The following is a 25,035-nucleotide window of genomic DNA, read 5'->3' on the forward strand; positions in this document are numbered from 1 at the left end:
GGGAGCAGACTCAGTTATTCTCAGAAGTCAGGAGGTAAACTTTACCCTTGCCCATGTTCCAGGTTGACTTTCCTGTTGAGGTAGCCCATGTTCTTACTGAGCTTTCCAGCATCCAACAGTCACCTCTGTTTACACTGCAGTGAACTGTGTAAGCACAGGAATTATCCCTTTGATTTGACATTTAGAACATGCCAGACAGTAGAACTTAACCTGTATTGCCTAACACTTGTCAAGAGCTCAGATAAAATATATATATATATATAAATGGAGAAGTGCTTGGAAGAAATGTCATCTCTTGATTCCTCTAGTCTAGATACATAAGGTAAGTAAGAGCTGTATGCCAAGACCATATCATTGTAGCCTTCTGTAAATTGCTTTTATGGAACTCTACACTTCGGCATTTGCCAATGATCCACATTGAAGATGTATAGATAAAATATTAAAAAATATATATTTTTTTAAATATTTTATTTATTTATTTACGAGAGACACAGAGACAGGCAGATACATAGGCAGAGGGAGAACAGGCTCCCTTCAGGGAGCCTGTTGCGGGACTCGATCCCAGGATCCTGGGATCACGACCTGAGCCGAAGGTAGACGCTCAACCACTGAGCTACCCAGGCGTCCCAAAGATGTTATAAAGAACAATTCTCCAAAACTGGTCATTGCATTAACTGTCTCTGTGTCATCAAAGACCAGTAGTTTCAGCTTGGGATACTCTTTAGGAGACTTAATGAGAAAATACGTAGAAGAAACCGACTTGTTTTTATCTTATGGAAGTTGAATTCTGCTGACTAATGACGTCCATCTCTTTGCGTTGTTTCTTCGGAAACCCAACCCATTTTATGGCCCACCTCTCAATGAGTGTTTTGGTAATTTTGGACCATGTAGTTTCAGGAGTCATTAGTCCTCATTTTACTTATTGCTCTTTGATGTTGGTTTTCCTGCCTTTATCACAAGGTGTCTTTTGTTGTTGCCTCACATTTTTTTCTGGATTGAGGAGAGATGTAAATAGCTAAAGTTGAAATAGAGACAGGATGGGGAAGGGTGATTAACAATATTGAAAGGTTTTTATGGGAATAGTGCTGAATTATGTTTTATGACATTAGAAGTCCTCATTTTAAGACTGCATATGATACATGGCAAAATGTCACTTGTCTCAATATAAGCATGTTGAATGGAAAGATCATAATAACATCTCAGGAACCAGTACGTTTTGCAGAAGGAGGCTCTTGTGAACAGTTCGGGAGATTTTAATTTTTGTTTTTAGATAAGCTGACAGTGATAGAAGAGAAAGTATTGAGATTATTGATCCTACTTTGTACAGCTTATGATATAATGATCTTATTGTGTTAGCACTCAGGGCCTGCACACTACACTCCTTTCTCCTCTCTTTCCTTGTGCTATTAGTACCCTTCCTTGAAGCTTCTTCCCTCCCTATTTAAATCTCCCATACTGATCAAAGCTCCTCATGGACCTACTTGCTTTATATGATGTGCCCAGGGTGCTCACCCACCTTATTCTCCTCTTCTGTGAGCTCCTGCTGTATCTATAGATGTGTCCCATACCTTTTGCACTGCACATATTCCTGTTTCTGAGTATTGTTTCATAGATTAGTCTAGAAGGCCCCAAGGTACTTATGAGCTTTGCAAAGCCATGTACTTAGCATGTTACTATACAAAGAGCAACTGTTCCAAACACTGCCTAGTGTTGCCTGCCTGATTCTTGGTACTCAGCTTTTCTTTCCCATTCGCAGGTCCTTTTTGTGCCAGATGCCAACTTTCCTTCCAGTACCCTAAGGTTATCATCATCTAGTCCTGGTGCTACTGTCTCTCCTTCATCATCAGATGCAGAATATGATAAACTGCCTGTATGTATGCCATTCATGAGCTCACGTTTGTATTTATCAAATATATTTTTTGAGTTGTAGAATTTTACACGTTGTTTTTCACTTAGGTTTTTATCTGAAATCTCCCCAAATGGGAGATTTGTTATTAGTTGAGAGAATGCATCTTATCAAAAAGAAACCTGTTCACGTTTAAGGTCTCAGAGGCAAAAATGCATACCTCGTTTATGTAAAAAGTGTGAAGTTAAACTCTCCGTGAGACTGATCCTTTATTTGTACTTCTTTTACTCTTTTTTTCTAGAGAACTTGAGCTGTGAGCTAAATATGAATTCCTTCATTTAGATTATTTTCTAAAAACATTTGAGCCATTTTTACGGTTCCATATGTACACATTTGTTGTTGCTTAAACCTTAATTTAATTTGGATATTTACTGTATTTGTGATCATTTTTAAAGGATGAAGGATATTCGCCTCATTTTCATGTTTAAGTTACATAGAAACAAGTTCCTTATGGGGAATTTAAATGTCTTGATTTTCTTAAATAATCTGTTTTTAAAAAAAATCCTTTATTTGATTTTTGGAATTTTTGCTTTCTTAAAGGATGCTGACTTAGCAAGAAAGGCCTTAAAACCCATTGAAAGAGTCTTATCATCCACTTCTGAAGAAGATGAGCCAGGCGTGGTAAAATTTTTAAAAATGAATTGTCGATACTTCACTGATGGAAAGGTATATAGCACTGTAATTTGTTTCCTTTTCTTGGACTCAATGGAAAACTAAAGTAGGTTCCAAATTACTCAAGACAGGAGACATTAAAATATCTTTCCCAAAGTTTAACTTAAGATTTTATGTAAGTGTCCATTAGTTTTCCCCTGTTGGATGCCTGGCATCTTACTTATTATAGGATCCTCTGTGGCCTTGGATTTATCATTTCATGTTTAAGTTCTTGGCCCAAACATTGCTAGGGAACCAGTATAGGATAGGATATGCTTGACAGCAAAGGCTGGAGTTTGACTCGGTGAATTTAAAATCCAGTTCTGCTTGGAACTAGCTTGGAAACCAAGGACATGGTATTGGAGTTGCCTCAGCCTCCACTTTCCTCATCTATAAAATAGGAACAATAATAAAATTTAATCTGTAGGGGGGGGTAGTAATAAAATAATAAATAAATAATAAAAGACGGTTGGTGTGTTTTACAAAGAGCAGATCCAACTGTTAGTCTCTGAAGAAGGGGTTATGTTGATATATAAAGTGAATTCCTATGTTCATAGTAGAGACTTCATGCCGGGTTCCAAATGGTAGGAAAATACATTATTGATATGCATTTATGACTTCTGCAACCAAGGATAAGTAATTCTTGAAAAATGAAAAATTTCTCACAAAGATGATCAGTTAACTCAGTAAGAGAACCAAGGTAAAGAATCAAGGAATCTTCTGTGTCCGGGTTCTCTGGTAGGTAATATCCCTGTGGCCATCTGTAAAATAGTACGCTGACCAAGCTTCAGACAGAAGCTCCCTCCAAATTACTGGATTTTGCTATTAACTTCCATAGTTTACTATATTCATTTCTGATTGCAAAAATTTCATATCCCTATTTGTGTCACATTTTGCTGAATGTGGCCTTTCTAAACATTTTAGAGAAAAATATTAGGGCTCTCGTTGGGCACCATGGCTCTGAGACAGATGCTACCGTAGCACAGTAGCACTCACTTGTTGGACACATGGTGAACATGTGCTGAGCGACTCAGAAAGCACCCGGTTCTCAAGTGGAAAAAGCACTTGGGACAGCCCTTCGCAATTTATAGTGAACGAGGGGGGGATGTGGACATAGGCGTGCAACCCAGGATCCCACTACAGTTGTGCTACGGCAGCAGCTCTGCCAGGAGGCTCGGTTGTCTGCACTGGCGAGGCAGCTCTGTTTTCTCTGCCTCACCACCTAGCGCCCAGCACTGCATTTCCTCAGCCTGTTGCTCTAGCATCTTAAAGGGGATGCAATTGCTGTGTAGGACGCCACAGTTCCCCGGGGCCACCCGAATGGCAATGTGAGTTCATGAAAGCCACTGTGGTGGTTGCATTTCTGCTTGTCATGATTCTGTTTTGTCCCTTTCTCCTGTAGGGCGTGGTCGGAGGCGTCATGATTGTTACTCCTAACAACATCATGTTTGACCCTCACAAGTCTGACCCCCTGGTCATTGAAAATGGTTGTGAGGAGTATGGCCTCATTTGTCCCATGGAAGAGGTGGTTTCCATTGCTCTCTACAATGACATTTCCCACATGAAGATCAAAGATGCCTTGCCATCGTAAGAGATATTTCTTTGTTAATCTAAACAAACAAAAAACTTAAAGTGTTTGGAGAACTAAATGCAGTTAAAAGGTAGGGCATTGGCAGGAGTGAGAGATTGTGTAGCGGTGAATTGGAAGGTGAAAGATTTGTGCAGTAGATTTTTTTTTTAATTGAAAAATGAGAAGAAATGGAGATAAAGGGGAAGGTTGAATGTACAAAAATTGAAAGGAGAAAAGCAAGAACACCAGCACATAAAAATGGTATTTCTTTGGCTTATTTTTCTGAAAAGCAATGCATGTTCTTTTTTTTTTTTTTTTTAAAGATTTTATTTATTTATTCATGATAGTCACACAGAGAGAGAGACAGAGAGGCAGAGACATAGGCAGAGGGAGAAGCAGGCTCCATGCAGGGAGCCCGACGTGGGATTCGATCCCGGGTCTCCAGGATCGCGCCCCGGGCCAAAGGCAGGCGCCAAACCGCTGCGCCACCCAGGGATCCCAGCAATGCATGTTCTTAATGAATTAATAGAAGAAGAAATGAAGTTTCTCTGAAAGAATTTTAGTCAGGTTACCAATAAAAGAATAGCTTTTTTCTCTCCATTTAGTTGTTAAGCAGAGTTCTGTTCTCATTCACACTCTAGCATGGGCAGTCCTCCTAACTCACATCTTCCCTTAGTCATCCTGCACGGAGAGAGCTCGGGGTGGACAGTGTGGAGGCCACTGTCCCTGTAGCTGTTTGTTTCTGAAACATAGATGAATATTACCTTAGGCTTGAATATTTTTGCCTCCTAAAACTGAGGTGTTTTTTGTTTTTTGTTTTGTTTTTTTTTTTTTTGGAAAAAGTAGGGAGAGAAGGAGGAAGCTCCCTATGAAAAAAAAAGAGAAAGAGGGTTAAGAAAGCTGAGGGAATCCATTTAAGGGGATACTTGGATTCTTACTGTCCCTTTGTCAGTGTTCCTATTTCTCCATGTCTGGTAGAAGTAAAAATCTTCAGAAACCCTTAGTGATAGGGAGGTAGAGGGAAAGCAGTGGTCCTAACTGTGCAGAGGGAAACTCGCCCTTGTGACTTAGGAAAAGGAGATAATTAGAGACCTAACCCAGACACAGCACCCTTAGAGGTGCACACCAGCAGGTTTCCCTGGACTCACAGTCCTCGGCGTCTGACCCCTCGGCCCTCCTCCTGCTCCAAGCCACTGAAGCTAGCACCGAGCACGGGCACTGAGGTAGTGTCTAAATTCTGCCAGAAGGATCCAAGTGAGAGGTGTTGAGGTGGTGTGGCAGGCCAGGCGGTTCTGCATGATGCCTGGGTCTGGAGCCCCGCGGCCTGGGTTTCCCTGGGTCTGCCACTCACGGCTCCATGGCCTGCCTGAGTTACTCAGTTCCAAGCCTCAGTTTTCTCATCTGTTAAATGGAATGAGTAGGATTCTTCAGCCTGTAGGGCTATTTTAAGAACTAAACATATTGATACAGCAGGACTCTTAAAAAATAGGCTGATACCTGCAAACTCTAAGCTGTTATTATGTGAACCTTGCATTCATCTCTGAAACCCTGTTCATTGTCCTTGGGACATCTTGTTGCCCATGCAGTTGAGGCTTCCACTTCATCTTAGTGCATGCTCCTGTGTGGCAGGGAGATGACGACGAGGGGGTCTCGGCCTCTGCCCTTGAGGAACATGCAGTCTCCTGGGTGCAGTAGACAGATGGAGAAGTGGTGCCTAAGTGCACCGCACGCGTGGAAGTGCACACAGCGTCCCAGGAGGACACTTGTGAGGCAGCGTCCAGCTGCCTGGGAGTCTCAGGTGGAGGCAGAGAAGAGGATGCGAGGTGTTAGTTCTGGAAATAAGGAATGAACATTAGGTTCTCTGTGACAAGAAGAAAGAAGATGAGAATGAGGAAGGATGTAGTTAAGTTTAGAAGTGGATGGCCGGGGAAAGGGGGCACTTCTTGCCTGATGGTGGCTTCTTGTGGAGGAATACGATTGCACATCTTTAGGTCAGGATGTTAAGCACTCTTTTTAATAATAGAAAAGGAAGGTACATCTTTACAGAAAGATTTCTCTCATCGTGAGATTGTGTTTAGCGATCTGGGGTCCAGGGTAATGCTATAGATGGCGGGGGCGGGGGGGGGGGGAAGGAGAGTTAAGCATTGGCTCCTACTGTGTTCAGTTTATTTCAGAATTGTGTACTGATTCCTGCCTTGGATGCAAGCATGTGAAGACTTTGCAGCCTAGTGAGCAGTAGGTGCACCATTGGGCAAAAGAGAATGTGTGAGTGGGATCAGTCTGATGGAAAATTGGCATTGACTTCAGAATTCCATTGATGGTTTAAAAGTTAAAAAAAGCCTAAAATTTCATTATTACTAAAAGTTGTAGGGTAAAACAAGTACAAATTATCTGACTGCAATTTGCAAATTGTTTTTTTTTTTTTTTTTTTAAGATTTTATTTATTTGAGACACAGAGAGACAGAGACAGGTAGAGGGAGGAAGCAGGCTCCATGCAGGAAGCCTGATGTGGGACTCGATCCCGGGTCTCCAGGATCACGCCCTGGGCTGAAGGTGACACTAAACCACTAAGCCACCTGGGCTGCCTGCAAATTGTTTTTTAAGAGTGCATGTGTGTGTGCGTGCGTGCGTGTGTGTGTGTGTAAGATCTCCCCATCCTCACCTTCAGTCTTTGTGTTTTCTGTGTAGGACATTTTGTAAGTCCAGCTGACACAGCCAGAGAACAGGAAGGGAACAACTGAAGGGATTATTGATCAGCTTTAGGTGCCTAGCTGAGTCTAGAAAACATTAACAGTAGTGCTAGTTGACACCTCTGTGTACTTTGCCCCAGCAGGGCTTGGCGGCTGCAGCACAAAAAACCAGATGGTTAAATTTATCCAAACTCAGACTTGGTAGATGAACAAGAAGGGAGGGGTAGACAGGGTAATATAGGAGGCTGAGCAGAGTGCAGTCACATCTCTCTGTGGGAGGCAAGCTAAGCAGAGAAGGACGATGGATCAGTGGGTTTTGGATGTTCATGGAAGAAAGTTTTGCTTATTAACCAAGTATGTGAAATGCTGAGTTTCTTTGTTATAAGACTTCATATAACCTTCAACATAGCAAATTAAATTCAGGATCCTAAATCGGAATTATGACACATTACGCTGATTTATTTGACTCTAGGATTGGCGCATCTTTAATATCTCCTGGGATGCTGGTATTGGACAGAACATTTTTGCATATTACGGGTTCCTGCAGAACAGAGACACTGTCAAAATCATCATTTAGCATATGGCTTGTAGGGGCTCAGCAAATGTTTATTGAATTGAAATGAACTATGAATGAAAGAAGTTTTTTTAAGCATTTGTCAGAGCCTAGCAGTTATGTAGGCTTTTATTTTCCATTGGAGAAAGCATGGATGTTCCATGCATGTGATTTATAAGTTTGGGGGGTAGTCTTCTAACTTGAGAATTTCCTGGTGCTTTGTTACCTTCTTACCCTGGTGATTTCAAAGATGAGTAATAAAGTATTACCTGAGTCCTATCTAGCCTTTTTAGAAAACAAAATTATTTCTGAAATCTATAAAGGGTCTTTATATATCTGTGTTTTAACCCAGTGTCAATACTAAGGTAAGTGAAATACGGGTTACTCAAAATCTTACCAGTCATGGCTTAAAAATGATGTCTCTTGACCATTTATTTTAAACTTTGGAGAACATGTCTAACCAATAGTTTTGTGTAATTCAAATCTGGGTAGAAAAGCATCTGTTGTTGAGGGACAGTATGTTTCAGCTGATAAACCAGTGCCCACTGCCATAAAGTGAAATGATATTGTTATGAGTTAAGAAATTAAGACTTTTAACCTTAGTATTGTAAGAGCTTACTTGAGTTACTTTTCTGTAAATTTTAAAGTGTAAAATGGAGCAGGTGCCATATATCCACAATAACAGTGGAAGCTTCTCGCATCTCCCTCAGGAGTAGAAGGATGTCTGGTATTGGAAACATCAGGTCCTAAGTGAGGAAACTCAAAATTAGGGTTCAGGACTGGTAATTTATACAAGTTAAATGAATAGCTACTCAGTCATTGAGCCATTCAGAAATAATGTTGGTTTATATATACTATTTTATAAAAAAGGAACAGCTTTGAATATTTAAAGAATTTAGGTCATCATGCTAAAACATTTATTTCCCTTTGTCCTTTTATTCATGAATATCAGAAACATTGTTCCATCATTAAAAATCTGGTGGGTGACATCTCCATGTTCATAAATGACTTCAAAAATCATTCATGTCCTTCTAGTAGGATATGCAACTCTCATGCTTTCTTGTTTTGCCCCTTCTTGTAGTTCATTTATGTTTCATTTTGAAGTCAGTTTCTTGATTTCATTTCCTTATTCTGAAATCATTTAGACATCAGTTTAAGTTGCAGTACGTTTATGTTTTAGTTTTTGGTTGGGTTTTGTTTTAATTTTTGCCTTTCCTCCATTTTGTTTTTGGTTTTGTTTTTAACATTCCATGTGCACCCACCATTTTTCCCCCGACAGTGACCTACCTCAGGATCTTTGTCCTCTGTACAGGCCTGGAGAATGGGAAGACCTGGCTTCAGAAAAAGACATCAACCCATTCAGTAAGTTCAAATCTCTCAACAAGGAAAAACGGCAGCAGAATGGGGAGAGAACCATGGCTTCAGATTCCAAATCAACAAGACTTTTGGAGAAGTCAACAGAATACACACACATGAAGCCCTCAGATAGCCCTCTGTCAGGAAAGTTAAAGACACCAGAATCTTCTACAGAGGCAGCCAGTGAGTCTACCACAGTGACTACGGTCAGCAAGGAACCTTCTGACACTCGTGCTGCATTTGAATCCATAGCCAAAGAGAATTCCCTTTTAGGGGAAGATGATGACTTTGTTGACTTGGAAGAACTTTCTTCTCAAACTGATAGTGGAATGGACAAAAGAGACACCTCAAAGGAGTGCCTTTCTCTTGACCCAAAAGAGCTAAGGAAGGCTAAGTCCCATATCATTAGTTCTGCTACAGAAGTGCAGGTGCAGTCAGCCCTGAACTTTTCAGGAACAGATAATGATGCTGAACTGAAGGGGGCCCTGGATTTAGAAACCCGTGAGAAGCAAGATACGATGCCAGAGGTGGACAAGCAGTCTGGTTCCCCAGAAAGCCAGGTAGAAAACACACTGAACATACATGAAGATCTAGATAAAGTTAAACTCATTGAATATTACCTTAATAAGAACAAAGAAGGGTCACAGTTACCTGACAACTTGCAGAAGGAAGAATTAAGTGATGGCAAAAGCACTGAACCACTGGGAATAGATATCACCCTTAGTAGTTCTCTCCCCCAGGTACGTGTTCCTCCAACTGAGGGCAGTAAGGAGCCAGAGAAAACCTGGGTCAAAGAGAGAGTGTCCCTCCCACTGCAACTGGCCTCTTCTACAGAAGAAAATACGGATAAAGGGTCTTTAAACACCTCTTCAGAATCTACTCTGGACAACAGCTGCCAGGGCGCGCAAATGGATAATAAGTCTGAAATTCAGTTGTGGCTACTAAAGAGAATTCAGGTACCCATTGAAGGTAAGCCACTTTACTTTAGTTATTCTGTCGTAGAGTTGGCTTTCTGAAACGTACAGATACAAGCAAAATTAGAGCAATTGTTTGAAAACAGTGTTTTTGAAATAGAGTGTATCTTTACTGATACGTTAATTGAGAAAAAAATTAGCATTGTATGGTATCTATTTTGGAACTTGAACTGTGACATAGATTTCTTGTTTGAAAGTAGTAGTTGTTGTTTTTTTATTTCAAGTAACTTTCCCTTTCACTTTGAATTTCTAAATCTGAAGGAGTTTGAAATGTTTTTGAAGATCTTTCTGTTCTAAGTTAAATTGTCTTATGGTGTAATTGGGTCTTCGGTATCATTCATTGATGTGTATTCTTGCAAACTATCACGTCGTGTTGGTTTTTATGGCTTATTCCCAGCACATGACATCTTATGTGATGCAAAACAGACTCAAACATGCAAAGCTTTTTCCTTTGTTGCTAAAGGAGGTCTGAAAAATGTAATTAGTTCTAATTGGATGGTGTTTTGTCAAAATGTGTTGATTTTCTGTCACTAAGAGGGGATCGGGTGCTCTTCTTTGTTTAAGTCCAAAGGTTTTACTTTCACCAATATTGTCAATATTGAGGAAGATTTTCTTCATGTGTGATTCAGATATACTTCCTTCAAAAGAGGAGAAAAGCAAGACTCCACCCATGTTTCTGTGCATTAAAGTAGGAAAACCAATGAGAAAATCCTTTGCCACTCACACTGCAGCCATGGTCCAGCAGTATGGCAAACGAAGAAAGCAGCCAGAGTACTGGTTTGCTGTTCCTCGGGAGAGGTAAGCATGGGCTAAAATGGAAAATGTTGGTCCATTCGATCCTAATTATACCTTGATTTTTTTTAAAAATTTAAAATCGTTACTCTTATTCTTGAATAAGAGATTCCTCTTAGTTGTATCTTTTAGAATTTCTTGAAGGATATTTTTTGAGTAGTTTTCTGCTACTGAGTGGTTTCGATTTAGCCAGCCTGAGGTCATCCTAAGTACTGGGTCCTGAAACCTTTTAATGACTTTCTCCACAGTTGAATTGTAAGTGAAGGAAGATTTAGATATTCTCCAGTGCTGGTCCTTGGAAGTGTAATTCTGTTAAGAATGAAAGAATACCCTAGGGCATATCTAAACCTCTTTAGGGGCAGTAGAGAGGTGTGGTTGTAACTGTTAAAGTGCTTATTAACTTAGGGAACTCAAGGTTGCTTTGGCCTTAAGTGGGGAGTGTCTGACTCAGCAGCATGAAAAGTGTTAAAGGGTCCACTCCAGGTGGGTTTGAGGGTTGGTACAACTCTGGAGAGATTTGTATTTTTAAATTGCCAAAGAAGAAATTATGTTATTTGAGTCTAGGATAGCAGGGATAATGACACAGACATTTTTTAGCAGTACATCATTATGGATGTCTTTGTAATAAAAAATAATTAGGAGACACTATTTTTAGGGCAAAAAATTAAATGTTTTCCTTTTGTTTATGTAGGAGAATAAAAAATTTTCAGGATTGTAAAAATCACATTTTTTCCCTCTTTCTACCTAGTCATTAACATTATTGAGGGACCCCTGGGTGGCTCAGCGGTTTAGCGCCTGCCTTCGGCCCAGGGCGTGATCCTGGAGTCCCAGAATCAAGTCCCATGTCAGGCTCCCTGCCTGGAGCCTGCTTCTCCCCCTGCCTGTGTCTCTGCCTCTCTGTGTGTATGTCTCTCATGAATAAATAAATAAAATCTTCAAAACAAAACAAAAAACATTATCATCTGGGCAGATCTCTTGGCTAAGACCAAATATATACCTGCCAAAGGCAAACTCAGCGAGCTCCCTTAAGCATGAACTGTTAATAAAGCAAAATTAAATTCCAAGCAAAGGCACACCTTCTGGTTGATGAGTATCCAGAATAATTCTCATCAAGGGAGTTTTCCTGTTTTAATAAATTATAGTTTAACATGAAAAATAGTTAATAGGATTTTAATTAATTAATTTGCCAATAACGGTTCCCTGTCTTAGGTAAAAACTCATGTTAACATGGACATTCGACATAACTTTTGTGTTTATGTATTTTATTTTTCTGGCCATACCTGCAACTCCCATGGTGTTTCATTGAAACTTTCGGGATATTGAGGAGATAAAAAAGAAAAAGCATGTCTGTTATTATTTTAAAATGTCTCAATAGGAGCAATGTAAATTTCTGAACATCTATTAGAAGCAGAGTTCTAAAGTCAAATGTCACGCTCAACAAAACCTTAGAGATTTAGGTCAACTCCTGATTTGATAGATGAGGAAAACAAAGCACTGAAACATTCAGCCATGTTGCAAGGGGATGTGGACTATTCAGGGCCCACTAGAAAAATTGCCTATGATATGTATCATTTTTTTTCTTTGGGTAAATGTATTGTTTATGATCTAAGGAAATTTGGGAGGTTTTTTTCCTATTTTATTGCCTTTAATGAAGCTGTGTGTACCAAGGACTCTTGTAGAATAAGTGCAGCAATCCCACACATATAGTTACTATATTACTGTCATTTTTTAATCCAGAAGAAATCTGTAATGCTGAAATACTTCTCTTTGGTCTCTTATACAGATGGTTTTTGTGGGCTATTTATTTATTTATTTATTTATTTATTTATTTATTTATTTAGGGGGGCAGTGCAGAGGAAGAGGGAGAGAATCTCAAGCAGGCTCTATGCCCAGCAGAGAGCCCAACTCGGGACTCGATCTCAGGACTCTGAGACCATGACCTTAGCCAAAATTCAAAGTCCTGTGCTCAACTGACTGAGCCACCCAGGCATGGGATCACCATGGCCCTTGTTGCTGTTTTGTACTCTATACTTGGTTTTTCAATTAAGCTTAATGGCTTTTTTAAAACATGACTTGAAGCTCTAGTTTTCTGGATCTTTTGCAGTGTACAGTATTTTACCTAACTGAGCTGTATTAAAGGCTTGTTTATTTACTTCCCAGGGGAAAAAAAGAAGAAGGCCCTTGTGGCCTTTTTAGAGTCGGACACTTTTTGAATTCCTTTATAGTATATTTTATAGTTTCTATGACTGTTGTCTTTGGCTAACCTGATGGACTTAGTTTTCTTTCTTAAACTAATTATGTGTTATATCTCACTGTGTTACTGATGGATTTCTTTGAATACATGTTAGGAAATTTTTGTTTTAATTGTTCTTTTGTGTATTTCCCTGTCTACCTACCCTACAGGAAGCCACATTTTAGTTTAAGACTGAGAAGGACGGAGCAGTTCTATAGTTAATTCCCACCTAGAACTCCCAAGTGCATAGTGAGAAATAAGAAAAGATGGTTTTTATTTCCAACTTGTGAAAATCCTTGAGACTTCAGGCTCAGCAAAGTCCTTAAGGATCCAAGACGTGGTGTGCAATGCTTTCCTCACTCTGATGATCATTTCCAGATTCCCTTGCTACATCCAACTGAGCATTTCTACTTGCTTTTCTATTTAATGGATCTGTGCATCCATTGGAGTTTCAGGAGCAGAGGGAGGTCATCCTAGCAGTGGCTCCCTTTCAAGGTTAAAGTGTCCTCTCATAGACCTTCCAAATGTGGCAACTTACTCTCATTGGAGATCTCTTTGGTTCCTCCAGTACATTGAAGCTCCTTGTTGCAGGAGGTTAATATTCTGATGTTGATGTGACTTCACAGATGTGTTTCACCGTTCCTAGTATTTTTAAAACATGTTTGTTTTTTCCCCCTTTTGTTATTATTACTAAGAAATCAACTCTACCGAAATACTCCCTTCATTTACAACGTGCTTTATGGCTTCCACGATGCCATCACCTAATGAATAGTCTACCGAGTAAGAAAATGGAGAGGGCTAGAGGCAGGGAAAGCAATGATGGGAAGCAGCAGTCTCTATTTATCCTCTTTGTTTGGGTTCCCCTCCCCGCCGCAATCCTTGTTATTAAATTTTAGATACAAAACTACCCAAATACACGCAATAATAGTTTTATTTAACTGGGTGGAAATTGCAGATCTGACCACTGTGGATCCAGGAAAGCTGGTGGTTTCTTCTTGCACACCTGTACACTGCTACTTGAGATGTGTGCCCGTTCACTAAGGATTAGGCGCCTGTCGGCATTAAGCCCTCCCAGTCTCCCTTGCAGCTTGCAGAATCACACGCTTCCCTTGAGTCAACTGAAGATGACAGTAGTCTGCTTGGGCGATTTGCCTTGTCCAGAACCTGGGACCTGACATGCAGGCTTGTCCTCCTCTCACTCTTGATGCTAATTCAAACATGAGGACAGCAGAGGATAGTTTCACCTTACATTAATCATCTTGTATAGGGTTTCTCAACTTTGGCACTATTGACATTTTGAGGGGATGTCATTTGCATTATAGGATGTTTATTAGCAGCATCTGTGGCCTCTGCCCATGAGATGCCAGCTGTGACATCCAAGGGTCCCCAGGTGTCACCTGCAGGAAGAAGTTGTCTGCGGGACAAAATAACCTCACAAGGAGAACCACCAGTTGAGTATTAGACCATTAGACCCAGCCTACCCACCATTCTGAAAGTGATTGTGAACCACATTAGCCAGATGATTTAGAGCCTTGACTGCTTCAAATTTTGCTATACTCCGTTGTTGTGTTCACAGTAATTTACTCATCTGCATATACTTTGTTTCCTTTACTCAACCTTTTTTTTTGGGGGGGGGCAGAGAATTTCACTAAATGTTTTTTGTTTTTTATAACTCAGTTATGAATCTATATAGTTTTATGTCTGTAAAAATAGCAGTGTTGCTCCTAAAGAGATAATTTACCTGGAAGTAAATCCTAAATTGAAAGACTAAACAAGAAGGTCTATGGTGGTGACAAGCATTTATTTTTTGCCCCTTTACTTTGCACAAGCCTGTGCTCGCAGCTCTCTGGGGTATTGAGAGGAAGACCGTGTCGGGCCCTGCCCTGGAGGCCATGTGGAGTCTTGGGCTGCCCTGGTGCCCTGGCCGGTGGAATAATGAGTCATAGAATCAGGAAGCGATGAATGAGAATCCCTAGGAATAGTGTGCTTTGGGATGAGATTCTTTATCCATTTGAAACGTAGTTTCTTAATTTTGAAAATGGGTCATTGTGGGGCATTAAGTAACTAGCTCGTGTTTGAACACTTACTGAGGGCATAGGACCTGGCATATATCTGGCTAGTTCTAGGTAAGTGAGAGTGGGACTTTACCTTGAGAAGCTATGGGGAGCTCTTGAGACAGTTCCTAGTACTTTTTTAGAGACTGGATGTGATTATTTCCATAGATTTGGGTGCCGTTCTATGTGAAAAATGCAGTGGTCTTTTTTTCCTGAATACTAAGAGGTTATTTCTTTTCTTGGAAAGAACCAATGATTCTTGTTCATATTGAAACATCTTTTTCCCCCAATTCCTTATGATCCAATCTGAAATGTTTTACGGTGATTGATTTCTTATTATCCAACTTTTTAAATAAGATGGAAGTGAAATTAAATGGCAGGAATTGTGTAGAAGTTGCCAAGTCATGCATAAATGTTAAATCCAAACTGAATTGATGGGTCAGTGTGATTCATGTAATAAGTAAGCTAATAAGAGAGAGGAGAGGGAGAGCCTGTGAGTGTTTTAAGATTTTTTTAACCTCAAAAATAATTATGCTAAGATAATTTTAGCAGTACTTGAACACACAGGTAAGCTGGGGGAAAACAATTATTTTGCAATCTGCTTCCCCCCCACACACTTAAAGTTATGAGCATTTTCTACATGAAATACTATGTTATTATGTGTATATGATGTTATTGTGAGCACCCCTGTTTCATTCCCTGAATGATTTAATAAAGCTCCTGCTTTGGATATTAGGTTGTTCCAAATTTGTTGCCATTAAAAGCAGTGTTCCATTAAACATCTTTATAAAATCCATTAGTTGGTCTGACCAAGTCAAAGGATACGTGTAAGGCACATGAAAGTGTGTACCCTTTGCTCCACATGATGAGAAATCTAAGTCATATGATTCTCTATTTTATCGGTTTGGTAAGGAAGCAAATGCAGTTTTAAAATCGTTTTCAAGTTGAGTGCTTGCTACATGACATTTGATATAAAGGAAGGTCAGTAGTAGCCTGAGGCTTTTTATTCTAGGTGACTCCTTTATAATAAACATTTAATTTTATCTTGATATATAAATATATATTTAATAGTCATTCTAAAATACCATGTTCTCTAATCAGCTTCTAATTTTTTTTAAGATTGATTGATTGATTTATGAGAGGCAGAACGAGAGAGACAGAGACACAGGTAGAGGGAGAAGCAGGTTCCATGCAGGAAGCCCGATGTGGGACTCGATCCCGAGTCTCCAGGATCAGGCCCTGGGCTGAAGGCGGTGCTAAGCCACAGAGTCACCCAGGTGTCCCTCTGTACTCTCTCTCTCTTTTTCTTAAGAAGGGATGAACTTTTTTTAAAGATTTTTATTTATTATTTATTCATGAGAGACATACAGAGTCAGAGACACAGGCAGAGGGAGAACCAGGCTCCATGCAGGGAGCCCAACGCGGGACTCGACCCCGGGACTCCAGGATCATGCCCTGGGCTGAAGGCAGGCACTAAACCGCTGAGCCATCCAGGGATCCCCTAATAAGCTTCTAATTAAAATGAGCAAGCACTTTGATTTATAGAAGATAGCATATTTTGTGCTTGCCCATATTTAGGATAAACTCATATATGAGTTACGTTGATTCTGTTTGAGAAAGTGTGATATTGTCTTCTGTAATGTCAAGAATAACTGATGTTCCCAAGCTTTTTATAAAAGTTGAGTTTTTTAACACTTTCAAGATTATAATGAGTAACATACGCACGAGCACGCAGGTATCTGTCCTTTTGAAGGATGCTATCCACACTGTTTCTCACATCCGATTTGTGGGCAGTAGCAGCATTTCTTGAGTTACAGATTCTTTTTGTAGAGTTCTCCATGGCTGCCTAGCCCAAAGCATTAAAAGCAAGTATTCAAGACCCCATTTTTTGGGAACAGTACCTTTTCGTTAGGTCAGCGTTTCCCTCAAAGATATTTAATGGAAACTCATCCCGTGGATAAGTAATGGGTGTTTCATAGTTAAATATGGTCCATAGTCAGTGCTTATCTCTATCTAGAGTAGTAGGGATTTATGCTCATAGTTGCTATTCTCTTAATAGGCTTTTATAGGGATTTCTCAGTTTAATTCTGTTTTCTATTATACAGCTGATTTATTTTATCTCTATATTTTAACTCCATGAGATTACTTGGATATTCATATATATAAACTTACATGTATTTAAGGAGATATATATTTAAATATATATATTTAATACATATATTAATTTAATATTTAATAAATATATATCTATTTATAGACTTAGGTTAGTCCGATTTCCATCAGTCTTAAAGTGTCTACTATAGTACACACAATTTGGGATTTATTTCCCTTTTTCACATTTCTAGAAGTAGCAGCCACACATACAAAGACCGTATATGTCTTTGATCTGTTGGCCACCAAAGCTCTGTTGCGTTGTTAGGAATGACTGGTCGATGGCAGATCCTGGTCAGGATCCACCTTTTAACTATCCGTGTATCTTCTTCTCATCTTTCAAAAGCGTTCACTCTTAGCTTTGGAATATTTAGAGTGAAGCTTGAAAGCCACCCGTACTGAGCTTTTCATGGTGTGCCATCTGTCTGAATTTGTGTTCCTTTTTAAACTATGAATCTAAGCTTCCTTGGGGCCTAATAGAATTCTGGTGCCCACATTGCAGCTTTATAAAGTGCATCAGATTAGTCTAGTTGAACACGTACTTTTAAATGATGCTCGAATGATACCTTCGTTATCCAAAGCAGAATTGCCACCCTTAGTTCTCCAGAGGGAATATCAAAGAAATTATGAGCCGAACATTCAGTTTCCCCAGACCTAAGTGAGGGGGGTCTAAGACAGCAGGCAGTGCTCAGTCCATGCCCTCCAGAACCCTCCCCTGTCATGGTTGTCGGGATGGTTAGCTCAGCTAAAACTCATGAGAGTTTTGGGAGGCATGTAGTGTTATTCCTCATTTTACAAATGAGGAACCTGGGACATACTGGTTTGCAACACCTTTCAGATGGGCAAATATCAAGTCTGGTATTTATACTCAAATCCATTTGATTTCAAATCCCGTTCTCCTAGCCAGATACTAGGGCAGGCGGCGGAAACTGCCTTCACTATACCCTGTGCATAGGCTGACAAATCACCGCAACAGGGATGGCAGGCATGCAGACATTCAGAGTCGTTTCTAGACTAGTGAGGGAAGGAAGATTTGCAGCATCCCCAAATTTATTCATACCCTTGGACCTTGCCAGAGTGCTCTCCCTTGACTAGAGGTGCCTCAATAATTGTGAGGAGACGAAGTGACTGATATTTTATGGATGGTACTTCCTGGGCGCTCATTAACTGAATGGAGGTGATCTAATCACAGCGTTGTATAGAAATAAAGAGCTTGGCTAAAACGTCCTTTCGATATTAGGTAGTATAACTTAGTTGCAGGCTGGTTCTAGCATTGGCTCTTTATCAGAATGAACTTTTATGGGCTGCAGTGGTTCCCTGGCCCCAAACAAACAAAACGCTCCAGTGCTCCTTCCTTTGAAGCTGGTATCACAAGATCCAGCTACCCTACCTTACACAGCGCCTGGAACCATAGTTCCCTATTCTCTCTTTCCTCCCCTCAAAAATCTGTTTTGTTACCTTCGGGCCAAAATAATCTTCTCAAAAGGTATTTTGATCTTGTCACATTGCCACAAAAAATATCCTAAGCCTTCAGAATTAAAGTCTAAACCCTGGGGCGCCTGGGTGGCTCAGTTGGTTAAGCATCTGCCTTCGGCTCAGATCCTGATCCCAGGGGTCCTGGGATTGAGCCCCACATGGCGTTCCCTGCTCAGGCGGGGCGGCTGCTTCTCCCTCTGCCTCTGTCCCTCCCCCCACCACATATGCTCTCTCTGTCTCTCTCAAATAAAATCTTTTAAAAAAAAAAGTCTAAACCCCATGATTGTTTTTAAAGCTCTTTATAGACTGGCCAACCTTCCTAACTTTCTCTTCATTTGCTTGAATCTGTGGCTTTACTGAGATGGGTCACTTGATGGGTTTTGCCTGCGAGGCGAGGAGAGGGCCTTTCTGGCTTGGTACCTTTTTAAAACTACTGCATTCCTGAGCTGGGCTGGTCCCCCCCCCCTTCTCTAGTTGTGCAAATCCTTTGTTACCCAAAATAGTGCCCCCACAGTGATCTCTCCCTAGACTGGCAGGAACTGTGTTTTCTCAACCTACACTTGCCTGGTGAGCAACCCACAGACACGGAGGCAGTGGGAGGGGAGGAATTGAAGTCTGGCACCTTTTCCTCTTACAGAAGCAATCGCAGCTTCTGAATTCAGAAATATAGAGGACTGAAGCCCATGAAGGAATGTGTTCTATCTCCTAGAGATGAAAGCACAGAGTTAACAAAGAACTCATGGCTTAGATCGGTGGGTGCCAAACTTAGCTTGGTGATAAAACCATCTAGGAGCCTTTAAACATACAGAGCACCTGGGTCGTCCCCTGAACATCCTGCAGCTTTGGATTTGGGATAGAAAACTAGAATCCGTGAGGCATCCTCCATATCATAATAAAGGGAGAGTATTGTGTTTTTATTTTACCAGACCATTCTATAGCATTTGATACCGTTGGCCATCATCCATTTCTTTGACACCCTCTTTCCTTCTTCTGTTTCCTCAGTGTTCCCTTAGGTGACCCTCTCTGTTTCTCACTACATATATAATTGCCTGCACCTATTGAATTCTTTATATGCCAGTCATGTCCAGCTATCCTCAGTGTAGAATGTTCTATGGAGCCCCAAACACGTGTACCTGATAGTCCTCAATATTTGGATCATCCACGGATCAAACAAACCCAAGGCAGATCATACCCTACACTGGGGTTCTTATTTCTACCTTTGTCCCTGCTACTGGCCTCCTGACACCTGCCTCTTGTTTTCTCCATCACAGCAGCTGATACCACCAGCCACCCAGTCCCCAGAGCCAGAATGTGGACAGAATCTTGCTTCTCACTCATCTTCCCACATTTTCCGTCACCACATCCAGCTTATTTTACCCACTTAGTATCACGATGCTCTCTAGCTCTCATTCTGACCCCTCTGTGGACACTGGCCATGTTTCAATGGTAGGAAATGTGAATCAGACTTACTGACCGGCTTGCTTGGGATGCCCAGCTTCCTCTCATGCACAGCCCCGTTACCCACCTCACCTACATACATTTACTGGTTCAAATGTTTCCTCTAAGAAATGTTCCCTATCTGGTTTGGATGTACTGTACCCCTGCTTCCATCATAGCACTTCCTACACGCTTCTTATGGATGTGAACTACTTGGGGCTTTGGACACTGTGTCTTATATTGTGTCCTAAAAGCAGCATAGGATCTAGTATGTAATGTACTCCTAAAGGTTAATTGGATGGATGCATGAATTAGCCTATAGGCTCATAGATGAGAATATTTAGGGGCGCCTGGGTGGCTCAGTCGGTTAAGCATCTGCTTTCAGCTCAGGTCATGATCTCAGGGTCCTGGGATCCAGCCCCACATTGGGCTCCCTGCTCCGCGGGGAGCCTGCTTCTCCCTCTCCTGCCCTCTCATGCTCTCTATCACTATCTCTATCACTATCTCTGTCTCTCTCTCTCAAATAAAATCTTTAAAAATAAATTTAAATAGCTTATTCCTTATAACTAAAATAATGCAGACTTTATATAATATTCAGAAAAATACAAAAAGGCAAAAAAGGAAGAAGCTCAATTTTGTTACACAAAGCTAACTACAATTTATTTTTATTTCTGTAGACTTTTGGCCTTTTTTCTATGTATGAGTTAATGGAATGATTGTATCTGTCCCTCTATATATGATAATTGTGTGTATATGTGTACATTATAAATTGCTTTTATTTAAATGTATCTTTCTTTGCCATTAAATGTTGGGCATGCATTTAGTTTGCATGCATTACTTTTGCAGTAACAAGTAAAATCATAAAAAAGAAAATTGATTCTCTTATTAAACTAGATTTCTATGGAAAAATGTCCAAATCATAAGGACCCTCATGAAGACTAAACAAAGTCCTCTCAAGAGCATTTTCCTTGGAGAAAAGGGGGTGAATTAAAGGAATCAAAAACTAATCTAGGTAGGATCCTGGGATGGAGTCCCAGATCGGACTCCCCACAGGGAGCCTGCTTCTCCCTCTGCCTGTGTTTCTGCCTCTCTCTGTGTCTCTCATGAATAAATAAATACAAATCCTTAAAAAAAAACTGACCTAGTTTTCTTGCATGAAATCGTTAACCATAGTTAGCACTGCATTTTCTGATCAAAAGTCATCTTGCTTTTAGCAGGGTCAGGGCTAAATTGAAATATTTAATAACTGTCAATGCCAGTGAGACCATAGTGTTAAAAGTCTTTAAAGTTTTATGATAAATAAATAAATAAATAAATAAATAAATAAATAAATAAATAAAATAAAATAAAATAAAATAAAATAAAATAAAATAAAATAAATAAAGTTTTATGCTTTCTACAATAGTTTAGGCCCTACGTAGCCAAACCAGGTGTATTTCAGAACACTAGCTCTGTGGTTTTCAAATATAACACATATCATACCATATTCTCATTGTGATGTTTTAAGGTAAAAGTGTTACTATTAAAGAAAAAAAAAAGATCTCCAAAATAATTCTTAAAGGAATGATCTTTTTCTCTTTGTATTTAACACAAGTTTAAGTTCTGGAAAATTGCTAAACAAGTATAAGCTACAGGATTATTAATCACTGGTGTCAATATTCTTTTTTTTTTTTTTTAATGCTTTAAAATGCTTTGAAGTGATACTGCTTTCTCTCATTCTTTTTCTGGTCACGTTACCTTTTGTCTCATTAACTTAAAGTTCTAGAAATTCATCACCACCTTCCAGAAGCGCTCCTAGGCAGCCACCCTTCAGTAATTTTAGTAATCAGTCTGGGCAAATGCCTTGAGTTAATCAGTGACTCTGTAGCCAGATCCCAGTTATGAAAAAGTAGCCAGATCCCAGTTCATGAAAAAAATACCCCCCTTCATAGGAGCGCTTCATAGGAGCTGTGGTGGCTGTGCTTTCTGCTGGAGGAGTGAACACCAGCACTTGGGAGCATAGCTCGTGGCCGGTTTCCACAGCAGACTCTTTAATGCCAATGGGGGCTGCGCACAGTGTTTGGGAGTAAGTATGCAGAAGCAGTAATTACTGCAGGCTGCGTGCCTGCCCGAGCTGGATGGAGGGATGGAGGGATGGAGGGATGCAGAGAGGAAAGCTTGGGGTGGGGGCGGGGGGAGCTGTGTTAATCACCTGCCCTAGGGAACAGCTGCCGTGTTAGCTGTGTACCTCCATACCTGCAGGTGAAAGCTGCCAGGTGGGAATGTGATTTAATAGTTGCTTGATCTTCCCATCTTTTTCCAAAACAAAGCTGAAATATGTATTATATGTGTCAAATCTCCTCAATTTTCAAGTATTAGCCACTCTTTACTTAACAGAGAAAAGTACAGAAGCTGACCCCAAGGCTATGGGCTGCCAGTTTAAGGCCTCCAGCATTGATATTAGTATAAACTTCTAGTTTTTAATTAATTTTAAGTGATCCTTTTTATGACTGTAATTACTATTCTGATCAATGATTCTCAAAAGAACTGTCTTACTATTCTTGGTGAACCAGGACCAAGAGGCATATTTAGTTGGTATTTTGTAAATAAATTTACTTTTTATAAAATAAAATGTTAATTAATCTCTTTTATAATTAATTTTAATAAATATGAATGTTAATTCTATTAATAGTATCAATTTTCTTTTATAATTAATTTTAATAAATATTAAAATAATTTTAATAAATATTAAAATGATTAATTTTAATATTCTTCTCTTTTTATAAGCACACTAACACCCTTTAACAATGGGCGATACCCCAGGGCGTTTACTGGTTTCATTTAGAGTTGTAGAATATTGAATCTGAAAGGGACCTTACGGGGGCAAGGAAAATGAAGGTCCTTTCCATATAAGGACCTTGGGTCAGGCCAAGTAAGAGGTGGGTTTTAAGAGCTGGTCCTAAAAAAAAAAAAAAAAAAAAAAAAAAAAAGAGCTGGTCCTATTCTGGTAACACCTTTGTCAGGCTCCTGTGGCTGTATTCAGAATGGAGCCTGGGGATGTTTTAGATTGAGGTACGCTGGGATGTCTTTAATTTATAATCAACAGGACAAGTAAGCGGTGGGACTGCATGTGAGTGTATCTCCTTACTCTCTGGGTCACATTCTTACTCTCTTCATCCCATTTCTTATTATTTCCCATTCTCCATGCTCTAATGTACTCTAAAGTATGCTTCTAATGTAATAGCTATTAAATCGTTTCATGGTTCCAGCTTATAATTTTTAAATCAACTGGGGGGTTGGGGGACGTATCTTGCTATGTGTAGCCCCACTTTCTTTTCCTACCAGTGGAGTGACCCTTGATAAGACAAAAATGCCCGACTGCTTCAGGGTTGTTTTGGTCCAGTTTGTTGGTCTGTGTGGTGGCAGGATTTTAGATGATCATGTGGAAGGGACTTTGTAAAAGGTCTGTCTGAAGGTAGATAGAACTTCTGGATATAATGCTCCAGACAGCTATAGGAGGGGCTAGGCTTTCTTACTTTCGTTTGAGAAGCTCAGAGAGATTAAGGAACTTTCCCAAAGCCCCCCAGCTAGTAAGAAAGGGACCACTTCAGGGCTTTACCTTAGACATATGTACTTTTTACTTGATCTCACAACTATGTTAAAAAAAAAAAAAAGAAGAAGAAGAAGAAAAAGAAAAAGAAAGAGAAAAACATAACAGTAAATAAAATCCCACATAGCTAGTTGTGAGAAAATGGATTGTATTTGTACCTAAAGCCCATATATGTAAAGGGTGAATAGTGATGTTTTGTTCTAAGCATCAACTCAGATTTTTCATCAGGTTATATCCCTGAACCCTACAGGTTTGGTTTTTGTTTTTTTTTTTAAGATTTATTTATTTATTTTAGCGGGGTGAGGGTGAGAGAGAGAGAGAATCTCAAGCAGACTCCCTGTTGAGCATGGAGCCTGGTGTGGGCTTGAGCTCGCACCCCTGAGATCATGACCTGAACCAAAACCAAGAGTTTGATGCTTAACTGACTGAGCCCCCCAGGTGGGCACCCAGGTGTGCCTCAACCCTACAGTTTTGTCAGCGATGGGCTTTTAAGAAAACAACAGTGGGACCAACCATAAAGGAAATGGTGACGCATGGGGATTGAGACCATGAACTGACCTGAGGGTTGACCCCGGGGCCTCCCCTAACATGTGGAGTTGGTCAAGGCCATCTGTGGGAGCATCTCTCCTCTTCCATTGGACAGAACTGCTAACTGGTGGCTGCTACCTCGTGGGGTTACGGTGAGGGAGAGGCCGAACTTGCCCCTGCCCTCCTGGTTACTTGGGCTGCCGCCGTGGCTCCTCCTCCCCTTGACACTTGGCTGCCTCCGAGGGAGGGCTGATGGCCTTCAAGAGCTTGTATCCTCGGCCTTCCCTGAGTTTCCTCTCCACGATGACAGCACGCCTGCTGGGAGGGGATTGGGAACTTGAATCTGATGTCTCGGTTGGGCTGGATCCCTAAAGGAGCCTGGCGTCAATGATCGAAACCTTTGAAGTTCATGCAGACGTTGACTAGGCCCAGATCTGTAAGCAGAAAACCTAAACAGAACCCAGGGGCCAGGTTTTGGTCCCGGCTGTGGCTGACCGGGGCTTGTGCCTGGATGGGGGTGCGCGGCGAAGGTGGAGGGGCCGGGGTCGGCGGGCCTGGGGCACTGACGTGGCCTCCTGGGCAGAGCCCTCGTTTGTCGTCCTGGGGCCCTGTGCTGGCCCCACCCGCGTCTCCTGGGGACGCTCCGCGCAGCTGCCTCCACACGGGGGACGGGAGCCGCGCCTAAGGTCCAAGCCGTTGGTCCCAAGCCAGGACTCCGTGCGACCCCCTCAGCCACCCGGCCCCCCTGCCTCTTTCACCCTCCTTCCCCGCGCCTGTGGGCCAAAGGCTCAGTCTTGCTCCCCGCCCATCCCTCAGGAGCTCAGGCTCTGCATGAGTAGTCGGCGCGCACCTCCACGCTCGGGTGCCCCGCTTCTGTCCCTGTGTTTGGGTCTCTTCAGTGCACCCCCTTCCAGCTAAGCCTCTGTAGGGTGGCACCTGTGTCTCCTGCATCTCAGCCACCAGGAGGCACCAGGGGGCCCACCGCGGTGCCCTTCTTCCTCCCATGTGTGCACTTGGCCCTCGCCGTGGCCCTTTGCACCTGCCCCCTGCCGCACGGGGCCTCTTTTCCTCCCTC

At 41.1% G+C, this 25,035-nt stretch overlaps 1 protein-coding gene across 3 annotated transcripts in view; it reads left to right on the top strand.

The window, feature by feature from the left end:
• Window positions 1-25,035, top strand: part of NCOA7 (nuclear receptor coactivator 7) — a 147,063-nt gene that overhangs the window by 92,570 nt on the left and 29,458 nt on the right. For 2 of the 3 annotated variants that reach the window (XM_077902382.1, XM_077902391.1), the window contains 5 exons: window positions 1,757-1,870; window positions 2,447-2,572; window positions 3,960-4,144; window positions 8,650-9,695; window positions 10,330-10,498. In XM_077902382.1, coding sequence (XP_077758508.1) covers window positions 1,757-1,870; window positions 2,447-2,572; window positions 3,960-4,144; window positions 8,650-9,695; window positions 10,330-10,498 — 1,640 coding nt within the window. The remainder of the gene's footprint in view (window positions 1-1,756; window positions 1,871-2,446; window positions 2,573-3,959; window positions 4,145-8,649; window positions 9,696-10,329; window positions 10,499-25,035) is intronic. The other variant, XM_077902388.1, reaches the window with a different exon arrangement.

The sequence above is a fragment of the Canis aureus genome, chromosome 1, assembly GCF_053574225.1.
Source record: "Canis aureus isolate CA01 chromosome 1, VMU_Caureus_v.1.0, whole genome shotgun sequence".
Taxonomy (NCBI): Eukaryota; Metazoa; Chordata; class Mammalia; order Carnivora; family Canidae; genus Canis; species Canis aureus.